This window comes from Brachycentrus maculatus, unplaced genomic scaffold (genome assembly GCF_059751285.1).
Source record: "Brachycentrus maculatus isolate JH-2025_06_01 unplaced genomic scaffold, ASM5975128v1 h1tg000259l, whole genome shotgun sequence".
NCBI lineage: Eukaryota > Metazoa > Arthropoda > Insecta > Trichoptera > Brachycentridae > Brachycentrus > Brachycentrus maculatus.
This window is the reverse complement of record NW_028281010.1, coordinates 1,191,653-1,208,564: the sequence shown is the minus strand read 5'-3', so window position 1 is coordinate 1,208,564 and position 16,912 is coordinate 1,191,653. Positions and strand designations below refer to the sequence as shown.

Below are 16,912 nucleotides of genomic sequence, written 5' to 3'. Positions count from 1 at the left end.
ATTAGGACAATACTTCGAGCACAACCGCTTCAGATACACATACAGACTGCCAAAACATTGCTTTATATTCGATACAAGTCCACTTATTGATTGACGAGCAGCAGCAGCAGATCAACTCCTCGTTTCTCTACTAATTGAAGTTTCGAACCAGCTTTGGTTAAGTTCAAATAATTTCAAACACAATTATTTCCTCATTCTAGAACTCGAGTTGGGCCAAAAAGTTAAGGTAAGTACTTAGCGGTTGCTTTTCGAAACTGAATGTCCCGATATTGTCTATGAATGATATTATTGTCTACGTACCGCTGTCGGTGGCGCCGTGCTAACCCTTAAAGGTAGTTATTCTAATAATTATTAATTTATTGAAATTAATACGTTATGATTATAATATTTCACTCCAGTAAACTAGCGTTTTGTCATGACAATAAGCGTTCTCGGTAATACTTAATGTTTCCCCCTTAAAAACGACAATCAATGAAGAAAGTTGAACTGTCAAAATTAAAACCGTGCAATTTCTCACATTTCAACGTGCAAATATTTATAAAGCATATCGGGAGATGATTTGTGATAACTGAGGTGAGAAAGGTTGTGTGTGGTCACTTGCAACATGCATGGATTAAAAAATTTAAATAACTGGTTCGCCCTTTAGGTACTATTCCTAACCCCCCCCCCCTATAAAAATAAGTTTTTTTATGCATTGAATGTTTCTATCTCCTTCTGGCCCTGTCAGAGACCGGCATGTTATAGAAAGGAAAACATTGTTTACTTGTACATTTTTTGAAGCGTATATCTTTCACGATGTTCTTTTCACTAAGTGCAATAACTTAACTGAAATTTTCCTCTACTTGTGGTTTCTAATATTTTTTATCTTCACGAAGTTTAAATATTTTAACAACGTGGCGGATCAAGTAAACCAAACGTGTTCTGTACGTACCCATACATGATCTCAATAGGAATATTGTGTGACAGCAAAGGGTTAAGGACTGGTTCGGCGAACTCTAAAAAGTTTAGGCACCCGTTCTAGCGAACCGGCTGAATCTCACCACTGAGTATAATAATTAATTACATAATTAATTGTTGTTTAATAAATTATTGAATTGACGAAAAAACTATTTTAATGTTATTTTATTTTATATATTTACACTACTAGTTATGTAGGGTAGACACTACTCTTATTATTTTCATCATCTCATGACATCTCATCAAAGATGAAGAATATGGAAGTCTGGGCATTTACGGGGCTGACATCCGTCATAGGCTGGTTTAAGTGATCACTTTACACACGTGTAACATTCACCAATTCTACCCATTTTTGACAACCACATTACTCAAATTCTCAAAAATTTCAGTTAAGTTATTGCACTTAGTGAAAAGAACATCGTGAAAGATATACGCTTCAAAAATGTACAAGTAAACAATGTTTTCCTTTCTATAACATGCCGGTCTCTGACAGGGCCAGAAGGAGATAGAAACATTCAATGCATAAAAAAAACTTATTATTATAGGGGGGGGGGGGGGTTAGGAATAGTACCTAAAGGGCGAACCAGTTATTTATATATATATATATATATATATATATATATATATATATATATATATATATATATATATATATATATATATATATATACATTTACATACATATATATATATATATATATATATATATATATATATATATATATATATATATATATATATATATATATATATATATATATATATATTTATATATATATATATATATTTATATACAGTGGGTGGCCATATTATTAGGGACACTTCGAATTTCCTGTAATTTTCATTATTAAATGAATTTAATGAGCAAATAATTTGGTTTTTTGAATATTTTTTTATTGATTGGGGTGCTTTATTTAGAATTTAGAAACTATATTATCATGGATTTAATAATACCAATTCATTTTTATCAAAATAAGTGATTATTCAACAATTTCGAAAAAATCTTAATTTTTAGTAATAACACCCTTTGCTGCGATTACAACCTCCAAACGTCAGGGCATACTTTTTAATGCAGATTTTTGCATTGTGCCAGAGATTAGGGTTATTATGCCATACTCTGATAAGAGTTTCTATCATTCGCCGCTTAGTGGTGATGACTTCTTTAGCAATCTCACGTTTCGTTAGTTCCCAAAGGTTTTCAATGGGGTTCATATCCAGCAAATTCCCCGGGTAAGGCAAAACACAGAGGTTTTTTTCAGCCAGGAATGTGATAACACTCTTGGCTTTATGACACAATACCGAGTCATGCATTAACACATACTTTTCATCGCCAGGGAACCATTCTTGAGCCTCGGCTGGAGTCGACTTTTCAGTACTCGCTGGTACTATTCTTGCTTCATGGTCCCTTCCATGATAAAGAGGCATCCCATACCCTTAAATGAGATAACGGACCACAACATTATGCTAACAGGGTATTTTTAACCATATCCACAAGGCAGTCTGGGTGGAATTTTTCTCCTGGGCCACGTCGGAAAAATGAAGTTTTTCCCGACAAAATTTTTAATGTTGACTCGTCCAAGAAGCAGACGTGTAATGTATTACCATAATTGCAAAAATACATATATTTTTTATCTTCTTAATTTATTATACGAATACAAGCCATAAATATTCGAATCTAGTCCGAAACAGTTTCATTCCGGTGTTCTTTGGCCCATAGGAGTCGTTTTTTCTTCATGCCTCAGTCAGGCGTAGTTTTTTGGTTGGACGTCGACCCATTAGATTTACTTCAACTAACCGTCTCTGAACTGTCCTTTTGAATACGTTGATTCCTTCATCGTTTATCAACAGAAATCAACAACAATTAGACAATCAACAGACTTTTTACGATTTTGGAAATAGATGTCCCTGATTTTATGGGCACCACGCGGAGTTGTGATGCTTTTTCTGCCTTTTTTTCCGACGCGGGCTGATTCTAGACGCAGGTTTTTATAAATTTTTCTTTAAATCCGATGGACTCCTGACTTGGAAACATCTGTAAGTGCTGCTATTTCTCTCTGAAAATATGTGGAATGAAGTAGTAAGGCTATAACTTCCCTATATTTTCTCGGAGATATGTTTGAAGACTTGCCCATACTTAAATTGAGAATATTATGGTTCAGTTCAAACTAAATTGAATTTTATTTAAAAATTCATTGAAATTAAAATATTAAATTAGCAAAACTAATAAATTATTAAACAACACTTACGTTTTTATAGTCTTAAACTCAAAAAACTTACAGAAAAATGGTTTAAATTTTTTTTAACTGAGCTCACACCAATATCATTTTTCACTAATCAACATCCAAATGAAAAAAAACTTACTTTTTTGATATTTCACAGTATTAATACATCTTCAAAACAATAATTATGATACCAGCAACAAAAATACAACAGAAAAAATAATTAAAACTTATTAATTTGACCAAAAAATTCATTTAAACTTGAAAATTACAAAAAAGTACAAGTGTCCCTAATAATTTGGCCACCCACTGTATATATATATATATATATATATATATATATATATATATATATATATATATATATATATATATATATATATATATATATATATATATATATATATATATACATATATATATATATTTATATACATATAAATATATATATATATATATATATATATATATATATATATATATATAAATATATTTATATATATATATATATTTATATATATATATATATATATATATATATATATATATATATATATATATATATATATATATATATATATATATATATATATATATACATATATATATATACATATATATATATATATATATATATATATATATATATATATATATATATATATATATATACATATATATATATTTATATACATATATATATATATATATATATATATATATATATATATATATATATATATATATATATATATATATATATATATATATATATATATATATATATATATATATATATATATATATATATATATATATATATATATATATATATATATATATATATATATATATATATATATATATATATATATATATATATATATATATATATATATATATATATATATATATATATATATATATATATATATATATATATATATATATATATATATATATATATATATATCTTATGTCTTTTCCTAATTTAATTCAGGTTTTCTATTTGCAGAATATTTTCTACCGAAACTCGATTCGCTTAAAAAACAGATGGAGCCTACTTTAGCTCCTGCCAAGGCTGAACCGGGAGATGCAGAAGGGGATACTCTCCTTCTCTCTACTGGAGAAGGGGCAATACTCGAAAGATACTATAATCTACGACAATGTTATGTTGACTTATCGTACTCCAGGTTTATTATCCCGGATGATCTTATAATCAAGGAGGAACCAAGAAGTGATGATGATACTCTCCATACTAGGGAATACCTGAACGAGGAGCCAGCTGTACCGGGGACTGCTTATGGTCTACATAACAATGTTATATCTAGCGATATCATGATCCTAACCGAGATAGACATTAAACTTCCTGACATCAAACAAGAATGCGCGAAATCCTTGAGCAGATATGATGCTGAATCTAGTAAGTAATATTTTTTGGTATGAAGTAAATATTCACACATTTATGACGCGGTTTTAGAGAGAGATGCCGAGCATAGCGCATCTCATTCCAGAAGGCCCGACTTGTTTTATAACCATAAATTTTAAGTCTTTCAACCGTTTTCACATTCAACCAAAGAAATATTTTTTAATGACCAAAATTAAATTAACGGTGTCGCTGCTTTAATACAGTTTTTGCATTAATTGTCTTTTTGTTTTCAGATTTAATAAGAACTGATAAAAAAATCACCAATTATGAGAATTCTAAGCCCTTTTCATCTTACGGTCTCAGGAAAATTACATCATCTTGCTCGATGAAACGGTCAAATCACAAAAAACAGGAAAATCAAGGGTCAGTTAATAACTCATTACGTACAGGAAAGAAACGATTATCTTGTTCAGAGTGTGATTACAAATGTTCACGGAAAGGAAATTTAAAGGTTCACATGTCGATTCACACTGGCGAGAAACCCTTCTCTTGTTCAGAGTGTTACTATAAATGTTCTGTGAAAAGTCATTTAAAGGTTCACATGTTAATTCACACTGGTGAGAAACCCTTCTCTTGTTCAGAGTGTGATTATAAATGTCTTGTGAAAAGTGATTTAAAGCGTCACATGTTTATTCACACTGGTGAGAAACCCTTCTCTTGTTCAGAGTGTGATTATAAATGTCCTTTGAAAAGTAATTTAAAGCGCCACATGTCAATTCACACTGGTGAGAAACAATTCTATTGTTCAGAGTGTGATTATAAATGTCCTTTTAAATACAAACTAAAGCGCCACATGTCAATTCACACTGGTGAGAAACCCTTCTCTTGTTCAGAGTGTGATTATAAATGTCCTGTGAAAAGTGATTTAAAGCATCACATGTTAATTCACACTGGTGAGAAACCCTTCTCTTGTTCAGAGTGTGATTATAAATGTCCTTTGAAAAGTAATTTAAAGCGCCACATGTCAATTCACACTGTTGAGAAACCCTTCTCTTGTTCAGAGTGTGATTATAAATGTTCTTTTAAATACAAACTAAAGCGCCACATGTCAATTCATACTGGTGAGAAACCCTTCTCTTGTTCAGAGTGTGATTATAAATGTTCACGGAAAGCTTATTTAAAGCGCCACATGTCAATTCACACTGGCGAGAAACCCTTTTCTTGTTTAGAGTGCGATTATAAATGTGCTTGGAAAAGTGATTTAAAGCGTCACTTTTTAATTCACATTGGTGAGAAATCCTTCTCTTGTTCAGAGTGTGATTATAAATGTCCTGTGAAATTTGATTTAAAGCGTCACATGTCAATTCACACTGGTGAGAAACCCTTCTCTTGTTCAGAGTGTGATTATAAATTTTCACAGAAAGCTTATTTAAAGACGCACATGTTAATTCACACTGGTGAGAAACCCTTCTCTTGTTCAGAGTGTAATTATAAATGTTCACGGAAAGATTATTTAAAGGCTCACATGTCAATTCATACTTGTGGAAAACCCTTCTCTTGTTCAGAGTGTGATTATAAATGTTCACGGAAAGCTCATTTAAAGTCTCACATGTTAATTCACACTGGTGAGAAACCCTTCTCTTGTTCAGAGTGTAATTATAAATGTTCACGGAAAGATTATTTAAAGGCTCACATTTTAATTCACAGTGGTGAGAGACCCTTCTCTTATTTTTTAACATCTCATCAAAGATGAACAAGAATATGGAAGTCTGGGCATTTACGGGGCTGACGACCGTCATAGGCTGGTTTAAGTGATCACTTTACACACGTGTAACATTCACCAATTCTACCCATTATTGACAAACACTACTTAAATTCTTGGATGTTCTATATATTAATTTTATTTTTTTTATTTTTATTTTTCATAATACATAGATACATTCAATATACACATTCATTTCATATATACATTTATTATACGTATTACGGCTCTTTAGGCATGGCCTGTGTTGAGCCGAATACTAACATGGTAATACAAAAGTTATATTTTTATTTTTTTTAATTTCTGAAACCTGTGTTTCATTTCTCCGCCCCCGCTCCTTGGACACCTCGCCGCGCCGCCAGCCTGGACCGTTTCGCCTCTTTGCACCGATTCACGGACCAGTTTCGGAAAGCCCTTATCAGGGCTATTGAGGTTGACTTGTCGGTCCAGTGCTCGCTCTTCCTGGCTCACACATCCAGTCACCTCCGTCCGTATCCAGCTTACAACTCGGTACGGCGGGGCCGTCTGAAACGTCACCCCGTACAACGGTGGCAAGTTGGCAGATTCCGAGTGAAGGCGAGGCGTGTATATTCTTCCGAGTCATCGCCCGTAACCCGCGTCGGTTACAAATACATCCAATTTTATTTTTATATTGAATGTTTACAATCTAGTCTCTTATCATTACATTTTATAAACATGTAATGCAGGGGTTCCCAAAGTGTGCGCCGTAGAAAGTAATGAGGGGCGCCGTGAGTCGATCCTCTATCGTTATCAGAAACCACAAATATTCTCCTTTTTGCTGTTCTCTGTTTCAATTCTGAATTCTTATAAATAAAGTGAAACTCAGTTTCATACTGTGGATATTTTATTTTTTGTACCTATTTCTTTCGACTATAATAAATACAGGATCTTTCATTTAGTGCTTTAATATCTTTAAATTTTAATAAAACGAAGTGTGCGTCAGAGATGTAGCATCAACAATATGGTCGCTATTAATTGTGAAAGTTTGAAAGTCTTTATTGAAAGACCCTATATATAGTCACTATGTCTATTCCAAATAGCTTACTAAAGTAGGGCGCCGTGACGAAATACTAAGCTTGTAAGTGCGCCGCGGGCTGAAAAAGATTGGGCACCCCTGATGCAATGTATGATATCGGTGAAAACAGTCACCGATGCAAAGGCCGGGCTTTCTCTCGTAGTTGACGCAAATGTATCTTGTTTCTTTCCTACCTCCAGGAATTTTTCGTTGAGCGTAACATTTTTCCATACACGTGGGCTATTGTGGATGGAATCGTCATCACTGCTGCTCACATGCGCACGGGTCGAGTGTAACTGATGCCGGTAGCCGGACATCCGAGTGACGGGTACCGAGCCGGCCCCCAAAACAAACCTTTTGTATCATTCTCAGGTAGAATGTCACACTTTTTGAATTTTCATTTATCATTTTCTTTTGCAAAATTTGTCTTCGTAAAAACGTTGTTTTTATAAGTTGGTAACTAATGGCGTCACAGAAACGAATCCACACTACTACTATTACAGCTCTTTAAAGCAGATACATAAAAGGATACGCCCCATTAACACAGTGTTCCGCAAAGTGTGTGCCGCGGCACACTGGTGTACCCTGGTGATAAGTTGGTTTGACACTGAAAAATTTAGTTTTTGGCACTAGTATGCACCCCAATGGTGCATAGATCACTGCGTCATATAAACGCAGTATTATCTTGATCGTTTACGCATGAAGGAAAGGTGATCAGCCCTTCGCTTCAGGTACCAGTCCAGGGTAATATTTAATAAATGTGACAGTGAAAAAATCACTTATATTTATTTTACCCCCCTTGGGAATCGAATCCGGGACCTCCAGAACGGTAGCCGAGCGTGCTGACCATTACACTACGGAGGCGGACAAGAAAATAGCATCCCTATAAACAATTGCTCCAAATTTAGATCGCCTGCGCTCAGTTAAACAGGTTCACATTTCGCATTAAACATACTACGTTATACCTATATGTTTTTGCTTTATAATAATTTTTATAATAAATTAATAGGCGAATAATGTTTGCAAAGACAGAATGGTGTAGCGTTCTATTCTCTCTGCCTACCCTTGAGGGGAAGCGGCGTGATGGTTAGTTAGTTAGTTATTTATGTATTTGTGCATGTGCCATAAAAAAGTGTATTTTTTGATAATGTAATATTCATGTATAGAAATTAAGATTATGTATGGCATAAATGTATTCGAGAAGAACAAAGACACGCAGTTCATTTTAAATGTTTACAATGTTGTCCCCACCACATGCAACTCCTTTAAAATCGTATATGAGTGGTGGAGGACCAATATTTGTTTGCTCAGATAAGATTGACCCATCCGCATATCAGTTTTTTTTCAAAACATGTATGTAAATACACTAATTGAATGTATCCCCGCAAGTAAGAAATTTTGCACCTGATATAACGAGAACAAACATAGAAATAATCTTTAATGCAGAAAAAGGTACTGCGCACTAAACATTTGATGTTTAGTGCGCGGTCCAACAGCCGACCAATGACACCGCGCGCGTGGCTGCGGCGTCAACGGCGTTCAAATTCAACCGAGTTATAAAAATAAACAATCTCATAAAATTATAACTTTTACTGTTTTACCAATAAATATGGTACATATAACTATTATGCACGTATGTTATCGTGTGTCTAGATCAGAAATGTGATAAATTAACATGAAAACTTGAAAATATAACTCAATAAAACATTACTCCCGGGATGTACAGTTTTGATTTCTCACTGATTTTAGTTGATATTTCAATCAAAAGGATGATTCTATCCTTACAGGGACATCTTTGGTCAAGTGTCGTCAGTAAATTTGTATTAAAATTATAAGAAATAATGCATTACAAAAAGCTTTCTTTGCTGATTGGAAGATATCGCACGAAAGTATCTTTATAATATGAACCACCACGAATGGGGGCGTGGCTTAAACGGCAGCTGATTTGCAAATGTAAAAACATACCTACCGCCAACGGATGGCGGCTGATAGGCCGATGGGTTAAAATTCAAACGTATGTACGTCGCGCTCGTTCTTTTTCTATTGGCGTCGCTTTGTTCTTCTCGGCCTTATAGCTTTTATAATTTTCGATAAATAAATAATTGTCTTCATATGCGCGTTTCCGTCTTCCTCATCATAAGTGTTCCTGTAATTTTAGACGAAAGACTTAATATAAATAAAACTCAACATAAAATATTATTCAATATAAAATAAAACCTATTCGGGGATCCAAAATAAATGATCTAAAAAGGTACTTCATGGAAAGATTTATATATATGTAGTGTTTACTCATATTTTCTTATTTTGTTTTTACCTTATGTTTTTATATTTTCTCATTTGTTTATTTCAAATATGCTTCTTACCTTATGCTTTTCTAATTAATTTCTTTTAAATATGCTTCTTATGCCTATTTATTATACCTGTTTATTGTTTCATGTTTCGCCATGTATTAGTAAAAGTTTGGTTATTTAAAAAAATCTTTTTTGTTACCGTAAAGTGGGTATACTTTGCACCATGGGTGATACTTTGCACCACCTTCTGTAAAGAAATTGTAGAGCTGGTCATCTCTGATACATGTCATTTTTCATTCTACTTTCTATTGTTTCTGGTAGATGGCACTTCAATCTACTTTTAAGTTTACTGAAGTAACAGTCGGTCGCTATTGCTTCAATGCGTTTTTCCTGTCCGAACGTAAAGAAAGTTTTCTGTCTGAAAATTGTGTCCGAAAAAATCCAGTGGAATCAGTATACTGAAACTAGTTACAACAAGTGAGTGGTCTCTAAATCGTAGGTAGATAGGCCCTGCTTTTCTCAAATGCTGTATTTTTTATTTACGTTGTCAAGTTTATGTAAAAATAATATTTTTTTAAGAACTGACTTGTATTGACCACATTTGGGGTAACATTGCACCAAGTGCAAAGTATCCACAAAAGGCCATAGTTAATTAATTTGATGAAAAGTCTTAAAACGGCTAATACAACTTGACATGTTTGCTAAATATCTATAGGTTTTGTGTACTTACTTAATTCCTGGTGGTATATCTTTTTTAAAATGTCAAGAACACACAAACAGCGGCCTTATGCCATACGATACTGCGATTTTACACCGAAGAGAGTGGAGCAGTGTTTGGAGGCCATTCGAAATGGTACAATCAGTCAAAGAAAGGCTGAAGAAATTTTCAAAATCCCCAGAAGGACAATTAACTATAAGCTCAAAGGTCAGCACACAAAACCTGTGGGAAAACCTCCGATATGTGACAAGGGCGAAGAGCAATCCTTCGTAAACTGCATAGTAGACATGAGTGAGTACGGTTTCCCAGTGAGTGTTTTTAACATTCGCTACATTCTAATAGCCTATTTGGATAGATTTGGCAGAAGAGTACGAATATTAAATAACAACGTACCAGGCTCTGAATGGATAAGATCATTTTTGCAAAGACATAAAACCTTGAATGTTGCTAAAACTAGTCAGTTGCTTAATCGGTTGCCATTAAAAGCGTATGACGATGACGTGCGCCAGAGTTTTCAACAGTTTTTGGAAGAAAACAGATTCGACCCAAAGAATTCAGTCTTAAAACGCAGGAAAATGATACCGATAGAACCAGGTAAGAGCATTGCTCACGATCCAAATGTCGAAATGAACGCTAACGAGACACAAATGCTACCTGAACCAACTACATCAATGATCCCACCTTCCGCATCGAAACTTCCAGTATATCTAGCAATTATTGATTATAGTTCACACAGAAGCTTTGAGGAAGAGGGAGAAGAACAAAAACGATGACTGAAACCAGTAATCGTATTTGTTCTTCCGTTTCATTAGGACCAGTAAAAAAGAAGGTGGGAGAATATGTCGTATTTCATTATGAAGGAGAAAAATTTCCGGGACAGGTTTTGGAAATAAAGAAAGACAGAGCTGTTAAATCCATGCAGGAGAGTCTCAAATCGTGGAAGTGGTCGATGAAGGATAACTTTCTTCAATATTCTTGGAAGGATGTAGCGGGTTCCATAAAAGAACTGAAAATGCAATATAAAAGAGGTTTCTTTACCGTCTCGGAACTTGACCATATTTAGACCTAATTTAATTTTAATTCCTATTACCTATGTAGTACGATATGTTTTAATATCCACCTTTTATTTTATATAATTTTAAACCTTCAGTATTGAAAAAAAAAACATTTTTGTTAGATTTTTCAATATTTAAAAAAAAAAATTCCATCAAGTGTCTTATTTTTCCATAATTATACAATATTATAATCTGCATTTAGTAAACTGTGAGCCAAAACCTTTCATAAGGTGAAACAAAACATGTAGGATAGCCTTTACTTTGCATAAATTTGGATTATAGTACGAAAAGTGTAGAGAAAATATCATGGTGCAAAGTTGTACTTTACCCCGGGATACTGTGCACCAAAATATAAAAATAAAAAAAATACAAGCAAAATAGATAAAAATTTAAAAACGTATCAGACATGTTACAGGTATATGTGTTATTACATTGCAATAGTTGAAACCTCAGAAAAAGTAAAAAACCCGATCTGAATAGACAATTTTTTGAAAAAATGCAATATTTTGGTGTAATGTATACCCACTTTACGGAACTTTGTTTTCCAGTCTTGTTAACCTTACTCCCATGTCCCAAAATGAGAAATAACTCGAGTTGGGCCAAAAAGTTAAGGTAAGTACTTAGCCGTTGCTTTTCGAAACTCAATGTCCCGATATTGTCTATGAATGATATTATTGTCTACGTACCGCTGTCGGTGGCGTCGCGCTTACCGTTAAAGGTAGTTATTCTAATAATTATTAATTTATTGAAATTAATACGTTATGAATATAATATTTCACTGCAGTAAACTAGCGTTTTGTCATGACAATAAGCGTTCTTGGTAATACTTAATGTTTCCCCCTTAAAAACGACAGTCAATTAAGAAAGTTGAACTGTCAAAATTAAAACCGTGCAATTTCATCGGGAGATGATTTGTGATAACTGAGGTGAGAAAGCGTTGTGTGTGGTCACTTGCAACATGCATACAGTATACGCAGTGATGGGATTCAAAAATTTCAATAACCGGTTCGCCCTTTAGGTACTATTCCTAACCCCCCCCCCCTATAAAAATAAGTTTTTTTATGCATTGAATGTTTCTATCTCCTTCTGGCCCTGTGCGAGACCGGCATGTTATAGAAAGGAAAACATTGTTTACTTGTACATTTTTTGAAGCGTATATCTTTCACGATGTTCTTTTCACTAAGTGCAATAACTCAACTGAAATTTTCCACTACCTGTGGTTTTCATCTTTCTAATATTTTTTATCTTCGTGAGGTTTAAATATTTTAACAACGTGGCGGATTAAGTAAACCGAACGTGTTCCGTACGTACCCATACATGATCTCAATCGGAATACTGTGTGACAGCAAAGGGTTAAGGACCGGTTCGGCGAATTCTAAAAAGTTTAGGCACCCGTTCTAGCGAACCGGCTGAATCCCACCACTGAGTATATGAAAGATCACTAATGGCCTTTGTAGATCGTCATTCTTAAAAACGCCCACACTTCCACGTTCTCATATTAATGCACTTTTCAGGCTAAATTGCTAAATGCTGAAAAATCGACGTTGTTTGTATTTCCTTGAATAATCTCTTTAAATGGCCTTAAATACTTTTCATAATTAATTGTTGTTTTATAAATTATTGGATTGACGATAAAAACATTTTGATGTTATTTTATTTTATTTACACTACTAGTTATGTAGGATAGGCACTACTCTTATTATTTTTTGACATCTCATCAAAGATGAAGAATATGGAATTCTGGGCATTTACGGGGCTGACATCCGTAATAGGCTGGTTTAAGTGATCACTTTACACACGTGTAACATTCACCAATTCTACCCCTCTGACAGGGCCAGAAGGAGATAGAAACATTCAATGCATAAAAAAAACTTATTATTATAGGGGGGGGGGTTAGGGATAGTACCTAAAGGGCGAACCAGTTATTTATATATATATATATATATATATATATATACGTATATATAAATATATATATATATATATATATATATATATATATATATATATATGTATATATATATATATATATATATATATATATATATATATATATATATATATATATATATAATATATATATATATATATATATATATATATATATATATATATATATATATATATATATATATATATATATATATATATATATATATATATATATATATATATATATATATATATATATATTTATATATATATATATTTATATATATATATATATATATATATATATATATATATATATATATATATATATATATATATATATATATATATATATATATATATATATATATATATATATATATATATATATATTATATATATATATATATATATATATATATATATATATATATATATATAAATATATGTATATATACATATATTTATATATATGTATATATATATATATATATATATATATATATATATATATATATATATATATATATATATATATATATATATATATATATATATATATATATATATATATATATATATATATATCTTATGTCTTTTCCTAATTTAATTCAGGTTTTCTATTTGCAGAATATTTTCTACCGAAACTCGATTAGCTTAAAAAACAGATGGAGCCTACTTTAGCTCCTGCCAAGGCTGAACCGGGAGATGCAGAAGGGGATACTCTCCTTCTCTCTGCTGGAGAAGGGGCAATACTCGAAAGATACTATAATCTACGACAATGTTATGTTGACTTATCGTACTCCAGGTTTATTATCCCGGGTGATCTTATAATCAAGGAGGAACCAAGAAGTGATGATGATACTCTCCATACTAGGGAATACCTGAACGAGGAGCCAGCTGTACCGGGGACTGCTTATGGTCTACATAACAATGTAATATCTAGCGATATCATGATCCTAACCGAGATAGACATTAAACTTCCTGACATCAAACAAGAATGCGCGAAATCCTTGAGCAGATATGATGCTGAATCTAGTAAGTAATATTTTTTGGTATGAAGTAAATATTCACACATTTATGACGCGGTTTTAGAGAGAGATGCCGAGCATAGCGCATCTCATTCCAGAAGGCCCGACTTGTTTTATAACCATAAATTTTAAGTCTTTCAACCGTTTTCACATTCAACCAAAGAAATATTTTTTAATGACCAAAATTAAATTAACGGTGTCGCTGCTTTAATACAGTTTTTGCATTAATTGTCTTTTTGTTTTCAGATTTAATAAGAACTGATAAAAAAATCACCAATTATGAGAATTCTAAGCCCTTTTCATCTTACGGTCTCAGGAAAATTACATCATCTTGCTCGATGAAACGGTCAAAAAACAGGAAAATCAAGGGTCAGTTAATAACTCATTACGTACAGGAAAGAAACGATTATCTTGTTCAGAGTGTGATTACAAATGTTCACGGAAAGGAAATTTAAAGGTTCACATGTCAATTCACACTGGCGAGAAACCCTTCTCTTGTTCAGAGTGTTACTATAAATGTTCTGTGAAAAGTCATTTAAAGGTTCACATGTTAATTCACACTGGTGAGAAACCCTTCTCTTGTTCAGAGTGTGATTATAAATGTCTTGTGAAAAGTGATTTAAAGCGTCACATGTTTATTCACACTGGTGAGAAACCCTTCTCTTGTTCAGAGTGTGATTATAAATGTCCTTTGAAAAGTAATTTAAAGCGCCACATGTCAATTCACACTGGTGAGAAACAATTCTATTGTTCAGAGTGTGATTATAAATGTCCTTTTAAATACAAACTAAAGCGCCACATGTCAATTCACACTGGTGAGAAACCCTTCTCTTGTTCAGAGTGTGATTATAAATGTCCTGTGAAAAGTGATTTAAAGCATCACATGTTAATTCACACTGGTGAGAAACCCTTCTCTTGTTCAGAGTGTGATTATAAATGTCCTTTGAAAAGTAATTTAAAGCGCCACATGTCAATTCACACTGTTGAGAAACCCTTCTCTTGTTCAGAGTGTGATTATAAATGTTCTTTTAAATACAAACTAAAGCGCCACATGTCAATTCATACTGGTGAGAAACCCTTCTCTTGTTCAGAGTGTGATTATAAATGTTCACGGAAAGCTTATTTAAAGCGCCACATGTCAATTCACACTGGCGAGAAACCCTTTTCTTGTTTAGAGTGCGATTATAAATGTGCTTGGAAAAGTGATTTAAAGCGTCACTTTTTAATTCACATTGGTGAGAAATCCTTCTCTTGTTCAGAGTGTGATTATAAATGTCCTGTGAAATTTGATTTAAAGCGTCACATGTCAATTCACACTGGTGAGAAACCCTTCTCTTGTTCAGAGTGTGATTATAAATTTTCACAGAAAGCTTATTTAAAGACGCACATGTTAATTCACACTGGTGAGAAACCCTTCTCTTGTTCAGAGTGTAATTATAAATGTTCACGGAAAGATTATTTAAAGGCTCACATGTCAATTCATACTTGTGGAAAACCCTTCTCTTGTTCAGAGTGTGATTATAAATGTTCACGGAAAGCTCATTTAAAGTCTCACATGTTAATTCACACTGGTGAGAAACCCTTCTCTTGTTCAGAGTGTAATTATAAATGTTCACGGAAAGATTATTTAAAGGCTCACATTTTAATTCACAGTGGTGAGAGACCCTTCTCTTATTTTTTAACATCTCATCAAAGATGAACAAGAATATGGAAGTCTGGGCATTTACGGGGCTGACGACCGTCATAGGTTGTTTAAGTGATCGCTGGTTTAAGTGATCACTTTACACACGTGTAACATTCACCAATTCTACCCATTATTGACAAACACTACTTAAATTCTTGGATGTTCTATATATTAATTTTATTTTTTTTTATTTTTATTTTTCATAATACATAGATACATTCAATATACACATTCATTTCATATATACATTTATTATACGTATTACGGCTCTTTAGGCATGGCCTGTGTTGAGCCGAATACTAACATGGTAATACAAAAGTTATATTTTTATTTTTTTTAATTTCTGAAACCTGTGTTTCATTTCTCCGCTCCCGCTCCTTGGACACCTCGCCGCGCCGCCAGCCTGGACCGTTTCGCCTCTTTGCACCGATTCACGGACCAGTTTCGGAAAGCCCTTATCAGGGCTATTGAGGTTGACTTGTCGGTCCAGTGCTCGCTCTTCCTGGCTCACACATCCAGTCACCTCCGTCCGTATCCAGCTTACAACTCGGTACGGCGGGGCCGTCTGAAACGTCACCCCGTACAACGGTGGCAAGTTGGCAGATTCCGAGTGAAGGCGAGGCGTGTATATTCTTCCGAGTCATCGCCCGTAACCCGCGTCGGTTACAAATACATCCAATTTCATTTTTATATTGAATGTTTACAATCTAGTCTCTTATCATTACATTTTATAAACATGTAATGCAGGGGTTCCCAAAGTGTGCGCCGTAGAAAGTAATGAGGGGCGCCGTGAGTCGATCCTCTATCGTTATCAGAAACCACAAATATTCTCCTTTTTGCTGTTCTCTGTTTCAATTC

At 33.2% G+C, this 16,912-nt stretch overlaps 1 protein-coding gene across 7 annotated transcripts; it reads left to right on the top strand.

Annotated features, from left to right (window-relative positions):
• The first annotated feature begins 281 nt into the window (after nt 1-281).
• On the top strand, nt 282-16,112 carry LOC148305897 (uncharacterized). Of its 7 annotated transcripts, XR_015838098.1 has the most exons (4): nt 319-573; nt 4,192-4,599; nt 4,839-4,968; nt 6,670-7,217. XR_015838098.1 is itself a non-coding variant. In XM_088265973.1 (3 exons), exon 3 carries the CDS (start codon nt 14,834-14,836, stop codon nt 16,067-16,069), a length of 1,236 nt encoding a protein of 411 aa, XP_088122099.1. In that variant the 5' UTR covers nt 319-573; nt 13,970-14,377; nt 14,617-14,833; the 3' UTR covers nt 16,070-16,112. The 7 variants fall into 7 exon arrangements, 3 of the variants coding, with proteins under 3 accessions (XP_088122099.1, XP_088122100.1, XP_088122101.1); XR_015838096.1 differs by lacking the exon at nt 6,670-7,217 and having other exon boundaries at nt 282-332; nt 4,839-6,054; XR_015838097.1 differs by lacking the exon at nt 6,670-7,217 and having other exon boundaries at nt 319-332; nt 4,370-4,599; nt 4,839-6,054.
• Nucleotides 16,113-16,912: the final 800 nt, after the last annotated feature.

Bases quoted from the DNA above. Each gene is read 5' to 3' on its own strand.
- LOC148305897 (XM_088265973.1), top strand. From the start codon at position 14,834: ATGTCAATTCACACTGGCGAGAAACCCTTCTCTTGTTCAGAGTGTTAC.